The following is a 16782-nucleotide window of genomic DNA, read 5'->3' as shown; positions in this document are numbered from 1 at the left end:
TGAATAATTAAGAGGGCCAAGCTTGAAAGGCATTTTCAAAGGGGAATTTTCAAATATCTTTTGGAATATTAAACTTTTATCCTGTACACTTTGCACCGCACAGCTCCGCTAATGTATTTTGGCAACCTGGCCCGGCTCGCCGGTGACAAGCTCTCCCAGGATACCTAGCAACCCTCGACCGTGATGAGCCATCGTGCTGTTCAACCATTGTCTCGCAATACACTTGATGATGGGATGTACATCTTGGCTCTAGTCTTGGGAACCCCTTTAAACCAAAACCGGCCTTCTGCACTTGTACATAACCGTAGAACCATCCAAACTAGGACAAAGACCTGTGGTTTGGACTTATGTGATATATCCTGTTTGCGTGCATATTTCTTTTGTACATACATGTCATCCATTCATCATCGTATTCATGTAGGCTAGAGAATAGGACTCCGCTAGAGCGCTTCGTTCTCATTGTTTTTGAAAATATGCAAACACTCGATGAAGAGTCGTACACCTTGGTGTACATTGTCTAAACTTCATGAGTCCTTAGAATAATGAGACCTTGGGAAATCAGAATTTATTAAGCCTTTGACTAATGCTTAATCGAAAATTCAACGGAATACAAGGAATAATTTAGAAGCTATGCTGTGATACCATGCCATTTACACCATTCTGGTTGATGGCACCCTTGGTCGTGGTATCACGTCTTCCTTTCTAAGTTATTTCAAGTTTAAAGTTGAAACTTTGAATAAAGATTAGTTGAATACTTGGTTTATTTTGACATCTGTTGAAATCTGTCGTTCTAACAAAGGATGCACTCGAAAAAAAAAAACTTTGAGGATTGTTGCAATCTAAAAATAATAAAACCTTTTTCTCTGGTCAGTCTAAGAGACTGTAAATCCATGGAGTTTGAGATAGCTCCGGTGTTTGCCGTGCCCAAACAACTCCCTTGGTCTAGAACTAACCTTAAAAGTGCGCGTATCCGGATTCCCGTAATCATATTGCTTTGTCTCGGATGGTCAAGGTAAGGAGGTTGGTTCTGGTTCCCTCGATCGGCGGAATTAAACCTGCCTGACAGTACCTACCCGGATTATCGAAAATCTTATGTACAAATGCCTTTAAGTGAAATTTGAATCACGGTAGGCCCTAGGTTTAGCTTTCTAGGAGGCATGTAGATGGTAGGGCGATCTTTCATGATCAATTTTGAGTCGCTCCTTTTTACTTTATTGCCGGTTCTGAAATATTGGTCGACTGCAAAAAGAGGTTGTACCCAATTGCTTTCGTCTGCTCCGAAGACTAGTTCTCACAGACACTGTGGAAGAAACTCAGTTGTTTGAGGTTGAGGTACTGCAGGAAGGGCAGTCGTCGACAGAAACATTCCAAGAACCACTAGTAGCAATACCACCCGAGGATCCTTTATTAATGGTTGACCAAGCAAAAACAGAGCAAAAGGATGGATGAAAATTAGGCAAATCTGGATGCCCATCTCAAGCAGTCCATTACCAATGTTGATGCTCAACTTAAGGCTTTTGTCACTACAATGCAAAAAGAAATGCTCATGATGATGGAGACCATGCAAGAGATCAGTGATAAGCTACAGACTAGGCATACCCCACAATCTGAACAACCTAAAGAGGAAACACTAATTGTGGATCCTAACCTAGCTGCCCGCATTGCCAAAATCAGTAAGTTGGAAGAGTCTGTTCAGAAAATAGAAAGACTTGGGAAAGGGGAGATAGACATGAGCAAGCGATGCTTGTTCCCAAATACTAAACTGCCGGAAAAGTTCAAAGGCATAGATTTTGCAAAGTTTGATGGCACTATTGATCCCAAGGCTCACCTTTAGGGATATGTTGGATCTCTCACCATGCGAGGGATTGAAAAGGAAGCCATGGCACAGTTGTTTCATGAGTCTCTATCTGGACCAGCACTACAATAGTTTCTTACCCTTGAACCATCCAAGAAGAGGACTTGGGAGGACATTGGGACAGCTTTTGTTGCCCAGTATGATTTCAATATGGACCTAAAAATGACCACGAGTGAGCTAGAAAGTACCAAGATGGGTGACAAGGAAAGCTTCGCCGACTATGTGAAGCATTGGAGAGCTAAAGCCGCACAGATGCAGAATAAGCTAGACCTGAAGGAACAAATCCGAATCATAACCAAGAACTTGCCAAGTTCCTTTGCACCATATATGGTTCTCTCTTAGGTAGCTCTGAACTTTGAAACCTTCTATGACTCTAGGCTGGTCGTGGAGGAAGCTTGAGGGATGGTACCTTGGAAAAGAAAGAATCAAGTTCAAAGAATAAAATGGCATACTCCGGAAACAGCAATGTCCTTTTTGGAAATGCCAATCAAGCTGTAACCTCTTCTGCTAAACCGGCAGAAATAAACCAAATCTCTGAAAGGCCAAAAACCCAGAACTGAACCTTCACCCAATCCAGCACCCCTAGATCCACCCTGCTCAAAAAGCTTATTGAGTTTGGGGTTCTAAAAGTACTCCCACCACCACAAACTCTTCCACCAAACCTCAACCACAATGTCTACTGTGGCTACCACCAAATGCCTGGACATACCACAGATAACTGTATCCGCCCTCGTCATGAGATTTAAAACCTCATCGACAATAAGGTTGTTGAAGCTCCCCCACCAAACAAGCCAAGCACCATCTCAAATCCTTTGCCACAACATAGTAATACCTTCCGCATTAACCAAATCAACCTCACAAATCACTCAACCTCTCAAGACTTTGACCCTACCCTTTTCATCATTTCCGATACCGAACCAAAACCTATTGTCAAGATCCCCGAGGAAATTGCCCTTTGCTTTCTTCGAAAATGGGAAGATATGTGGGGAAATCTGATTTCTGATTGGGAAGAATTTGAAGCTACCAACTTCCAAAGAGCTGTTGAGCTACCATTTGAACCTGCATGGTAAACTGATTGGGATAACATTTAGGCTAATCCTCTAGACGGACTCTCCCTATACATGATGTTTGAAAACCAGAATGAGAACTATGAGATTCCTCAGGTGGCTCCTGAATGGGAATAGGATCCAGTCCCGAATGCATACCAACTCCGAGAGAGGGATGATCCTATCAACATGTTCTCTTTGCCTATGATGTATACCAAGGGTTACCAACCTAAAGGGATCACTTTTGAATGGCCGGAACTTACTCCACTTTGCCCAGATTTCTACTATTTCAATGACTACGTCATTGATAATTTGTACAATGATGTGAACCTCAATCCATGGAATCCAGAACCAAGGGAGGAAGAAGTGGCAAGCAACGAGTTTGACCCATTAGACTATATTATGGATGAAGCAAAATCAGAGCCATCAGTTACCTTCCCTAAGGATGTCAATGTTTCCATGCTACAATCTGAATCCCTCATGAACTTATGGGAGGATAAACCACAGCCATTCTTATGGGAGGCAGAGACTAGGCAAAACCCATGGGTAGATTCTGAAGTGGTCAACATGCAAGTGGGAAATGAAGAATGGATAGTGAACCGAGTAGTAATGGAAGCTGAGAAATGGCAACCCGAAGATCTTTGGGAGGACTTGGTCATTGCTGATTTGGCGGAGAATCTCTAAGGAACTACCATTGGCTACAAGTGTAAAGCAGCAATTGATTTATGGAGTGACGAATAGAAATTCCTCCAGATTGATCATTTGACAAGAAGTGGTTGTGTTTACCAATCCCCTAACTTTAAGATCGGAGAATCCTCCAACCCTGTAGCTCCACCAACCAAAGTGCCTTCCACACCAACCAAAAGTCTTTTCCAACCCTTTGCTCCACCAACCAAAGAACCTTCCCATCCGGAGAAAAACACCAAAGGAATGATAGAGCAACAACTCGAATAGACTCAAGCCAAAATGTTTATTTGGGATTTGCTTGTCAACTCCACTCGCCATCGTGAGGGACTTATCTAAGCCCTCTCTCACCTGAAATGTCACGCCCTCGATTTTCAACATAAATAAATATTCCGTTTCAATAAAATGGTCATCGCATATCATTAGTAATATCCCAAAAGAGTCCCCACCTGTTTAATTTTACAAACAAGTCCCCAATTTTAAGGAAATACAACATTGGCACTCCGGCCCAAATAAGCTTAAAACAAGTACGAACAAGTTGTTAAGTTACAAACTGTTTACTCAAAAGGAAATTTCTAAAAATGAATAGTTACAAACCCATCTTTATCAAAAGAAAGTCAATTACAAAGATGATTAAGTAACTCAGTACAAATATCCTCCGAAAAGTCTTTCACTTCTAAGCATACAATGCATGCGAGCTATTAACCAGCATTTGAACCTGAAAAGAAAGATTAGATTGAGCTACAAGCCCAGTAGGAAAATCTTTACCAATTCTATGTACAAACATGAAGACGAGTGCAGAGAGATGAAGACGTAAAAGTATAACTCAATCGATAGATAGGAATCATTTCAAAGGGATGCCAATCATTCATAACAACCATTTTAAGACTTGCCACTATCACCAATTAACCACATTGTTCATGAGACTCGAGCAACTCTACGGTTCGACACGACTCTCTATCACTAATCTCTACCATCGGTATTTCCACCCCTTGCGTTACCGTATAGCACTACAAGAGTCACTGTATTACCACCTCTAACGTTACGGTGTGCACCAACATCTAGGATCTCCGTATTACCACCCCATGCGTTACGAGACCATCTAAGTCTTCGTATTACCACCCCTTGCGTTACGAGACTTCCTAAATCGACCACCGACCCAAACAACTATTTCCTCACTCAACATTCAAGTTAAAGCTTTTCAAAATCCACATTCATTCATAAAGTATGTCACGACATGCCAACAATATCACAATATACCACAAACGTTCACAAACAATCATTCATTCGCAAGTTGCATCTTATTGACAATTTAACCAAGTAAGCCATTATTCATTCCTTACTAACAAAAGGCTAACGGCTCAAAAATAACATCTACAAATCATAGAAAGTCATAATGACAAAACAAGGATCATAGGAATAGACAATGGATGTTGGGAGACCGACACACCCCCACTCTAACAGTCATAACTTATTTTCTACTTAGAGTCTTTAGGTGATTTTGGTGGCAATGAAAAGCTAACTTCAAGACCTTCGAATCGATATAACGTTTACATGAATCCAACATCGGACATGAAAGTTATGGTTGTTTGAAGTTGAGCTGAAACCCAAAAGACGAGCAGAAATTCCAGAGAAGGGAGGGATCGATCCCCCCATCACCAGGGATTGATCCCTGGGCTTGCTGGACCAGAAATGAAAGGGGGGATCGATCCCCCAAGTTTAGGGATTGTAGGGAGGTATTCCCAAACAGGCATAAATAAGGCCCAAACACGTGGTACGTGGGACCATGGTATAATACGACAAGGACAGTCGCGGTGCAAGACGATGGTCGGCGATGTGGACCAGTGACCTGAGAAATCATTGGTCCAGGAAGGTTGTATGGGGTCTTGGTCCAATAAACATGAGAAGTTATTGGACCAAGGGACTAATAACGGAATAGTGACATGTGAAGTCACTGGTCCAAATAGCTTGTTCGGCAATGAGAAGGCCAAACAGAAGGGGAGCTCCTGAGAAGACATTGGGCCAAGTAATTGATAAATGACCAGTTACATGTGAAGTGACTGGTCCAGGCAGTTTGTTCGGCGACGAGATAGCTGAACAAACAAAGAACTCCAATCAAGTGTTACAGTAAAGGGAACGCTCTGGAAGGGTCCAGAAACAGTGGTATTCTGTTAAGGAATGAGATCCCGAGAATGTAGGATCTAGAAAAGATACCCAACGGGAATGGGATGTTCGTCCAGTTATGGAAAAGAGTCCTAAAAGGACTAAGGTAATGAACTGATAAGAGAACGAGAATCCAAGATATCCTAGGTTTCCTATACGAGATAGGAATCCTAGGGCAATAGGGATGCTTGGGCAGCAAGCATCTAGGAATCTATAAATACGAGGTAAATCTAGAGGTAAACGTACGTAATACGAAGCATTCATATTATTTTTCTATTGATAATTAGGGTTCATCTGCTAGTACGTGATACTAACTTAGGCATTGGAGGGCATTTGTCACGAGAGGCAAAGGTGCGCTCACCCCTTGTCTATTTTGCAGATTAGTGTTTTCGACGACGAATTAGGGTTCCGGTGCAGAGGCAAGAATAACTGTTGCCAATTGGTGTAATTCTAGGCATCAATTGTTTTCATCCCCCTACAATTGGCGCCATCCATGGGAATCAAACGACTTCCCTTTGAAAAACGACCATGGTGGAAATAGATCTAGCAACACCACACGATCCGAAAAATCTACTAGATGGAGGTGGAGATAAATCTCTGCCCGGGGCTCCGAGAAATCCCGAAGACGGACACAGGAGGACCACGAGTAAGGGCCGCCCCCTTACTGTTCATGACAACTCTAAGAACAGAGAGGGAGGGATGGCTTCGAGATCCACGAGAAGAGTAAATCCCACCAAAGGGATGAATCGGTTGCACACTCCAGGAGTGTGCACCATAGCGAAGATGTCCTCGATAAAAAGAGGCAAGAAATCGAGGAGTATGCTCATCTGATTAAAAAACGAGAGCATGAGATCAGGGAGCTAGAGGGAATTCGGGAACACCCGGAAGACTTCCGACTGTCTCGAAGAAATTCCAGGGGCAACGGGTATGATATGGTAAAATACAGAGAAGCCCCTTCACGAGGAAAAAGGAGCAAAAGCAGAAGTCCAACCTCAAGGCGACGCAAAGCTTCTCCACGAAAAGAGAGGAGCAGGAGTAAGAGCCGAACACCCGAACGAAGAAGTGCTTCTTCAAAAAGGAGAAGAAGCAGGGGCCGAAGTTCTACCCCTGAGGAGAATGGGACTAGGAAACATCATAGGGACAGGTATGAAAGACCTGATTCCGATTGGGAAAGGACCAGACCCAACAAAACGAAGGGACTAGAAGATGAAACCATGACTGCATGAGAAGCAGCAAGAAAAGCATTAAGGAATATTGCATCCTCCCTTTTTGCAAGAAAGTTACAGAAGGCTAGGTAGCCGAGCAGAGTGAAACATGGAACATTCGTCATCTACGAAACAGATGCTGATCCCGTGGCACACATACAGCATTACCAGCAGGCAATGTTCATGCATGAAGGAGACGATGCAATTACGTGCAAGATGTTCCCATCAAGTTTGGGGAAGGTAGCTTTGTCTTGGTTCCATAAGTTGGAACCACGCTCCATCCAAACATGGGTGCAGTTGGCTGAAGAATTCACTGCTCGTTTCTTAACAAGCAGAAGAGCTCCAAAAACTTTTGAGAGCCTCTCCTTTATGAAGCAAGGCGAGGATGAGCCGATCAGAAGTTATGCCAAAAAATACTGGGAGACTTTCAATGAGATTGAAGGTTGCAGTGAGGAATACGCGATAGCCACGTTCAAAACCGAGTTGCCTGTTTGGGGAGAACTGCGTAAATCCTTGAATATGAGTCCAGTGAGAACACTAGCAAAGTTAATGGAACGGATAGAGCAGCATGCCAGGAACGAAGATGACATACTTCGGGAAGATGGCAAGGCAGAGGCCTTGCAAAGAAAGCAGACAAGCCAGAGCCTAAAACCTATCGAGAGAGGAGGGACTATGGGCAGGCTAAGAGAGAGCCGAATAAGCAAGCACCTGATCCCAAATCTTTCTTTTCCATTACCACGGTTTAGAAGGAGCCCATCTATAGGATTCTTTATCGAATAAAGAATCAGCCTTACTTCAAGTGGCCCCCAAGTCTTGGTGGATAGAGATAAAAATACAAAACGTGCTACGAATCAGCACTGCAACTTCCATAAGGATTGGGGCCATATGACTAAGGATTGTGAGATGTTTATAAGGCACCTTGATGATCTGGTCTTGCGAGGTTATCTCAAAGAATTTATCCAGGAAGATCCCAAGGATAAAGAAAAAGCAATGAAATTGGATTACGAGCAGAATCCAAAGGGTATAATCCATATGATACATGGATTGGCCGAGCCTTATACGAGGAATGAGGTGAGATTACTCCAAAGACAGATCAAACATGACCAACATGTGATGCGGTTGGGAAAGAAAAGAGGGCGTGACGAAGAAACATGCAACGAGGGCATAGTTTTCACGGATGAGGATCTGGGAGGAGTCCAGGTACCTCACAATGATGCTTTAGTCATAACCCTGCGAGTTGGGGAATATGACATGGAAAGAATCCTGGTTATTATGATGCATTCAAGAAGTTGCGACTGACTCAAGCAGATTTGGTACAGTCAGAAACCCCCTTGGTCGGATTCGGGGTAGGAGCAGTTTGGCCATTAGGAAAGGTAACTTTGCCTGTTCGGGCTGGGACAGTGGTACTACGAACTGACTTCCTGGTGGTGGATGTGCCATCCTCTTATAACGTGATTATAGGGAGAGCATGGTTACACAAGATGAGGGCAGTCTCTTCCACCTTCCATCAAATGGTAAAGTTCTCGGGATCCAATGGGATTGAAAAGATCAAGGGTAACCAGAAGGTAGCTCAACAGTGCTTGGTGTCCATCGTAAAGAGAATAAAAAACGCCGACCATGTCCATACGGTGGAAGTCTCAGAACAACCGACTATCGAGAATGTCGGAAAGGACCCAATAGAGAGGGTAAAATACAGATCAACGAGACTGATCTTGATAGGTATTTTTTAATTGGGGAATCGCTGCCAGCAGAGGAAGTGGCTGAATTGGCAAGTTTCCTAAAGACATACGTTGACGTATTTGCCTGGACGCCAGAGGAAATGCCTGGGGTGGATGCAGATGTCATCTGCCACCACTTGAATGTTGATCCACAACATAAGCCAGTCATTCAAAAGAAAAGAAGGGCAGCCGTACAGCATGTTGACACTGTAATTGAAGAGGTAGATCGTTTGTTGGAAGCCAAAGCAATAAGGGAAGTTTACTATCCAGAGTGGCTATCCAATACTGTTGTTGTGAAGCAGAAGAATGGAAAATGGCGTGTCTGTGTGGACTTCACAGATTTAAACAAGTCATGCCCAAAGGATAGTGATAAGTAGAATATACCTAAAGAGCTCATCACTACCAGGCCTACGGACCTGGGGAGTACGAGCTCCCTTCTTTCCAAGCTCCTGTAGAGGACCTACGAGGAACGGAGCAATAACCTTCCAGCTGCGTCCTATGGCCGAAGCTGGAAGAAAGTCCAAGGACCAGCTCCGACTCCTAGCTCCCTTGGGAAGCTTAACTTCTACGGTATCATATGAAAGGTATGCTTGTTTAGATAAAGATGCCACGACAGGAAGAAGGAATCCTAAGGGATAAGGGAAGGAAGAGATAAGCCCAAAGGGCCAGAGAAAAGCACAACCATGATTAAAGATGAGAGTCCTAGCCCCGGCAGGAATCACATGGAATACTAGCTAAGGCAGGACTCCACGCTCCTCAAAGAGGAGATCCGGAACCTACAAGGTATAGTCCAACAAGGACTCAAACTTCGATAGTAATGCCTATAAATATGACGGTAGAACACCAGTATTCGGTACACAACTCTAACACAGAGAATTTCCATTGATTTACGATAAAGTTCCTACTGACTTAGGCATCGGAGGGTGCTTGGCACGCCACCATACCGGTGACATAAGTTATCATTTTTATTTTGCAGGTTCGGGTCGGAGCTATCATCAAAGTTGCTTCATCAGCTGGCGCCGTCTGTGGGAAACGTATTTTTCCTTACGGTGAACAGCTTTGCATGGTAAAGACCCGATCAAGCAGAACAACAATGGCTTCAAACCCCGAACAAACGGGTATCGATGACACTGCACAGGCCGCTGCTACTGCAAGAACTACTGCTGCAGCCAAAGCTACCAAGGCAGCCGCCGCTGCCGAAAAGGCTGCAAAAGCAGCAGAGGCGGCTAAGGCCGCTGCGACGAACTTATCGGAGGGTAATCAGATCACCTCTGAAGCATTCACCTATATGCAAGAACAGATAAAGACCTTAACCCAAGGGTTACAGACCGCGAGGCAAGAAAACGCAAACTTACGAAAACAAATCTCCGAGTCAAGTATCCTGAGATTGCAAAATAGTCGCCATAATGACGACGAGGGAATGGAGGAAGGCGAATCCAGCGAAAAGGAAAGCCAAAACTAAAGAAAATATGGTAATCCACCCCTAGAGAAGTCGCCTCACGAGCAAGGGATGATACTCAAGATGCAAAACCAGATTGAAGGATTAATGAAGCATGTTAAGGCACAAACCCCTGCCACGGTAGAGGAATTGGTGCAAAACACAGATTTACCTTTCACACCTGAAGTAATGAGACGCCCTCTTCCAAGGAAGTTTAAGATGCCCCAATTGGAAACATTCAATGGTTCTACGGACCCGTTGGATCATCTTGAGACGTACAAGTCCCTGATGCACTTACAAGCAGTGCCGGATGAAGTAATGTGTCGGGCATTCCCAGTTACCCTCAAGGGAAGTGCCCGAGCATGGTTCAACAAGCTCCCACCAGGAAGTATACACAGCTTTAAAGAACTTAGCACAAGCTTTGTAAGTTACTTCATTGCTGGTCAACGCTACGGCAAACCAGCAACGCATCTCCTGACAGTAAAACAAGAGAGATGGGAATCGTTGAGAGAATATACCACAAGGTTTAATAAAGAGGTGGTCCAAATAGATGAAGCTGACGACAACGTGAGCATAACTGCTTATATTGCTGGGTTATATTCAGGGCAATTCCTATATCTTGTGTCTCAAGAACCGCCAAAAACCATGGCAGAGCTCATGCTCAGAGCTCAGAAGCATATGAACGCAGAAGAGGCTGTTTATGCAAGGCGTGCACGTGATGGTTTTGATCCCTAAACAGGGCCATCACAGGTTGGTGAATTCTCCCTAACAAACAAAAGGAGGCAAGAAGCTGTCCGCAAAACAGGGGGAGAACCTAGGAATAAAAAGGTGGACTCAAGATCATCCTCAAAAAGAGGATCAACTGGAGGACCTCCCCAAGGAAAATACAAACAGTTTACCCCACTCATAGCCACGGCAGAGCAAATCCTCAGCAATCTACAAGACGATCCAGACCTCAAGTGGCCGGGAAAGCTGAGGTCCGATCCTAGCAGGAGAGCTAAGGATAAATACTGTAGGTTTCACAGAGACCATGGACATAATACAGATGATTGCATTGACTTGAAACAGCAGATCGAGGATTTAATTCAAAGAGGGAGACTTCAGCGTTTCGTAACAAAGAAGCACCAGAAGCAACCTAGAAAGGAAGATGCAAACAAAAAGCGAAGGGACGGAGCTCCACCTCGGTCCGGCCCCATTGGGGAGATCAAGGTCATCCATGGAGGATTTGCTGGAGGTGGAGAGTCCAGCCATGCAAGAAAGGCCCACCTAAGAAAATTGCGAACGGAGGAATATTTGGAGGTCAACACGATCGACCACCCAAGCAAGATCCAGAAAAAAGAGGAGATACCCATAATCTTCTCAGAAGAAGACCTCAAAGGAATCCAGATTCCCCATGGTGACCCCCTGGTCATAACCATTGTCATAGCAAATTACCTCACACGAAGAGTATTGATCGATAGCGGAAGTTCAGCTGATATACTCTATCTTCATGCATATGACCAGTTAAAAGTCGGACGAGAAAGGCTAAGGCCTATGGTGTCACCACTAGTTGGGTTTACAGGTACACCTGTTTACCCAGCTAGTCAGATAGCACTACCGATTACTATGGGAGAGGAGAAAAGCCAGATTACACGTATGATTGATTTCATAGTAGTCGACTGTCCCTCAGCATATAACGCAATCTTAGGAAGGACTACTTTGAACAAGATTGGAGCAATAATCTCCACTCACCATTTGATGATAAAATTCCCAACATCAGATGGAGATCAGAAAGCAGCACGGGAATGCTATGTTACCTCACTCAGAGGAGCTAACATTACCATGAATATAGAGAGTCTCGACACTCGAGATGAAGAGAAACTCCAACATGGAGAGCCCGTGGAAGAGCTTATAGAAGAATTCCTGGAGCCACGACAATCAGGGAAGACAATGAGGATTGGAACAGGGTTGAATACGATTGCAAAATCAGAGCTGCTGCAATTCTTAAGGAAGAATAAAGACATTTTTGCGTGGTCCCATGAAGATATCCCCAGAATTGACCTAAGGGTCATATCTCACAAACTGAATGTCGACCCCACTGTACGTCCAGTCAAGCAGAAGAAAAGAGCCATTGCTCCAGAATGAAATGAGGCGGCAGCCAAAGAGGTAGATAAACTCATTCAGGCGGAGTCCATCCGTGAAGTTCTTTACCCCGATTGGTTGGCCAACGTGGTCATGGTGAAGAAAGCTAATGGCAAATGGAGAATGTGTGTAGATTTCACAGACCTCAACAAAGCATGTCCAAAGGATAGCTTTCCCCTCCCCAAAATTGACTCCTTGGTAGACTCCACCACCGGACATGAGCTTCTTAGCTTTATGGATGCATTTTCAGGGTATAATCAAATCCAAATGCACGAAGGAGATCAAGAAAAAACTTCATTTATCACCGATAGGGGATTATATTGCTACAAAGTAATGCCCTTCGGTCTTAAGAATGCAGGGGCGACATACCAGAGGTTGGTCAACCGGATGTTTAAACAACAAATCGGACGCAATGTAGAAGTCTATGTAGATGACATGTTGGTTAAAAGTGCTAAGGCACGTAACCATATTGATGATCTAGAAGAAACCTTCCAGGTTCTCAGAAAATACCGAATGAAGCTCAACTCAACAAAATGTGCTTTTGGAATCTCGTCAGGGAAGTTCTTAGGTTTCATGGTGTCTCAAAGAGGGATCGAAGCAAATCCAGAAAAGATTCAGGCTATACTCACCATGCGTTCACCACAGAACATAAAGGAGGTCCAAAAGCTCACAGGACGAGTTGCAGCTTTGAGCAAGTTTATTTCACGAGCAACTGACAAATGTCAAACATTCTTCAAGGTTTTGAAAAAGGCCTTTGAATGGACAGCTACGGAGGAATTGGCTTTCACCCAATTGAAGGAGTATTTGGCGTCACCACCACTTCTGGGTAGAACTCAGGATGGGGAGAATCTATTCTTGTACCTAGCCGTCTCCCCTCATGCCGTCAACGCGGTTTTGGTTCGGGAAGAGCAGGGAACTCAACTCCCAGTATACTATACAAGCAGGGCATTACGAGGAGCTGAGTTAAGATACCCCAGAGCTGAAAAAATAGCTTTTGCAATGGTAATAGCAGCCAGAAGGCTACGGCCATACTTCCAAGCTCATCCAATCAAAGTGTTAATAGGCCAACCGCTTCGAAGGATTCTCCACTCACTGAAGACGTCAGGCCGACTAATTCAATGGTCAATAGAGCTTGGTGAATTTGACATAGAATATAAACCTCGAATTGCCATCAAGGCACAGGTATTGGCAGATTTCCTTGCAGAATACACATATCCAGAGCCGGAGGAGCTCCACAGAGAAGAACCCAAACCTTGGGTCCTTCAGGTCGACGGATCAACAACTAAAGATGCAAGCGGGGCAGGCTTAATCCTAACATTCCCGAAAGGACAACACCTTAGCTACGCGCTTAGGTTTGAGTTCAAAACAACCAACAATGAAGCCGAATACGAAGCCCTAGTGGTTGGATTGGAGCTGGCAAGTGCCGTTGGAGCTAGCCATGTACTGGCCAAAAGCGATTCACAGCTGGTTGTGGGACAAGTCCTTGGGGAATACACCGTCAAGGAGGGGATCATGCAAAAGTATGTGGATAAAGTAAAGGCTCAAGTTGCGAAATTGCAAAGCTTCAATATTGTCAGAATCCCAAGGGAGGAAAACAATGAAGCAAACTATTTAGCAAAACTGGCCACGGCTAAGGAAGACGCTATTCCACGGAATACACCTGTAAGATACTTAGAGTTGCCAAGTATCGTCTCCCCAGATACACAAGTTCAAGCCATCAATTACAGTGACTCATGGATTGGACCCATAGTTGACTATATAACTAATGGGACGCTACCAGAAGATAAGGTCAAAGCCAGATAGCTCAAGATCAGAGCTGCAAAGTACTTGATGATAGGAGACGTGCTATATAGAAGGAGTTTTTCATTACCTTACCTGAGGTGCCTCACCACAATGGAATCTTTGAAAGCTATGGAAGAGGTCCACCAAGGAATATGTGGAGATCACCAAAGTGGCCACATGTTAGCTTACAAACTCCTCAAGTTAGGGTACTACTGGCCCAGCATGCAAAAGGATTGCAACTCTATGGTGCAAAAATGTGAAAGATGTCAACACTTTGCAAATATCATTCATGGATCACCTACAGTTTTAACCCCACTGAGAGGACCTTGGCCATTTGCCCAATGGGGGTTAGACCTGATTGGCTCACTTCCAATGGCTGGGCCAAGTTCAGTATGCTATAATAGCTGTGGATTACTTCACAAAGTGGGTTGAAGCTAAGGCACTGGCCACAATCACAGCGGAGGTTACCACTGATTTTTTATGGAAATTAATTATTAGCCGCTTTGGATTGCCACGAGTAATCGTTACAGATCGGGGAAAACAATTTGACAATGCTCAGTTTAAAGCATATTGTATATCCAAGGGAATACATGTGCATTATGCCTCTAAAGCTCACCCAAAAGCTAATGGGTAGGTCGAAGTTACAAATCGAACCATCAAAAAGGGGATTAAGAAGAGGCTGCGAGAGGCCAAAGGAACCTGGCTGGATGAACTTTATAATGTGCTATGGGCATATCGAACAACACCCCGAACAGCAACTGGAGAAACACCATATTTTCTTGCATTCGGGGCAGAAGCAGTAGTCCCCATTGAAGTGGAACTCCTCAACTACAGGACTGCAAGCAACGACCACCAAGAAAACCAAGAGGATCTTAGGGCTGAGCTAGATCTCTTGGAAGAAACGAGGGAAACAGCAATGGCCAAAATTGCCGTTTACCAGCAGAGGATGATCAAATACCATGAAGCGCATGTTAGGACAAGAAGCTTTCGTGCTGGTGATCTAGTTCTACGGAAAGTAGATCCTACTGGGAAGAAGGTGGGCAAACTCGGCCCAAATTGGGAAAGCCCCTATCAGGTCCTACACCATGTCACAGCTGGTGCATACAGGCTTGCAACCCTAAGGGGAAAAGAACTACCAAACTCATGGAACGTAGAGCATCTCAAGAAGTACTACAAGTAGGTGCTTACAATGGGATTATGTTTTTGCTTTTTAGTTTCGTTTCTGTTTTTAGGAAACTTTCAATTTTCAATATAGCCTTAGTAGAAAAAATGTTTTAGGACCACGTGTTTTACTTACGATTCTGTGAGGCCAATAAAAATCCCCACGAGGGACAGTTATTTACTTATTCTCCTAAACGCATGATCGAAAAAGAGAAGCAGAAAATAGAAAAATAAAAATAAAATTTTATTAATAAAATCCACACCCTAAGGGGTGTGGACAGCCTTTTTACATAAAAACTTTATTGGTAAACCCACAAAGTTACAGCCTAAACATTATCTCCCTCCCTTAGAGGGGAGGGAACAGAAGGGGCCGGCTGTCCTCAGAAAGCTTCCAACTGGTCCCAGTTGGCTATCAGCACCATGTGGACCATCTTCTCCGTGACAGAAATAGATTCTGCCATGGCCTCCACCTTTGAAGACAGCCCATCAATGGCTGCCTTCAGATTTTGCAGCTCTTGACGCAAATCAAAGGATTGCTCTTCGTTCGCCATCATCAAAGGAGAACTGATTATGAAGCGAGACGTAACCTCTGAAATTCGTCAGTATTTATAACAAAATATAGGCGGTTCATTAACTGCTTGCTGAACCAATTAGCACGATCATAATCAAAGCTGTGGGTACAACCACCGCTCTAAAACTGCCTAGAATAATGGGAAGTTACACATCCGATTACCTCGGGTAAACAAAACGACGCAACAAATATTAAAATCCTCAGAGCCAATCTGGTGTGTTAGCTCTTAGACGTAGCACAGCTATGCAAAATGATGAGCTCAGGAAAAATATCCAAGCTCTTAGATGTAGCACAGCTATGCAAAATGATGAGCTCAGGAAAAATATCGAAGCTCTTAAACGTAGCACAGCTATGCAAAATGATGAGCTCAGGAAAAATATCGAAGCTCTTAGATGTAGCACAGCTATGCAAAATGATGAGCTCAGGAAAAATATCCAAGCTCTTAGACGTAGCACAGCTATGCAAAATGATGAGCTCAGGAAAAATATCGAAGCTCTTAGACGTAGCACAGCTATGCAAAATGATGAGCTCAGGAAAAATATCGAAGCTCTTAGACGTAGCACAGCTATGCAAAATGATGAGCTCAGGAAAAATATCGAAGCTCTTAGACGTAGCACAGCTATGCAAAATGATGAGCTTAGGAAAAATATCCAAGCTCTTAGGCGTAGCACAGCTATGCAAAATGATGAGCTCAGGAAAAATATCCAAGCTCTTAAGCGTAGCACAGCTATGCAAAATGATGAGCTCAGGAAAAATATCCAAGCTCTTAAATATAGCATAGCTATACACTACAAAATTACGATTCCCCCTAAATGAATACCCATGGGAAAAACTAACAAGTATATCCATTGTTTGGACGCAAATGATGAGTACACTTAGGGGAGTACAACGTAGTATACAACAAACAGTTGGAATTCAAAGAGTAGATCAAAAGGGGGCAAAAATCTGCAAAAGCAGTAGGCAAAGGCCATACAGAGTTACCATCAAACACAAAAGGAAAGTATTCTTCCATTTTGTCTACATCCAAAACAGCCTACA

At 43.8% G+C, this 16782-nt stretch overlaps 1 protein-coding gene across 1 annotated transcript; it reads left to right on the top strand.

Moving 5' to 3' along the window:
* The first annotated feature begins 10181 nt into the window (after window positions 1–10181).
* LOC131306862 (uncharacterized) lies at window positions 10182–12233 on the top strand. Its single transcript, XM_058333291.1, has 2 exons — window positions 10182–10805; window positions 10860–12233. The coding sequence occupies exons 1-2, from the start codon at window positions 10182–10184 to the stop codon at window positions 12231–12233; spliced, it is 1998 nt and encodes a 665-aa protein (XP_058189274.1).
* The last annotated feature ends 4549 nt before the right edge of the window (window positions 12234–16782 follow it).

This window comes from Rhododendron vialii, chromosome 11a (genome assembly GCF_030253575.1).
Source record: "Rhododendron vialii isolate Sample 1 chromosome 11a, ASM3025357v1".
In the NCBI taxonomy this organism is placed as follows: Eukaryota; Viridiplantae; Streptophyta; class Magnoliopsida; order Ericales; family Ericaceae; genus Rhododendron; species Rhododendron vialii.
This window is presented reverse-complemented; position numbering and strand designations above follow the sequence as displayed.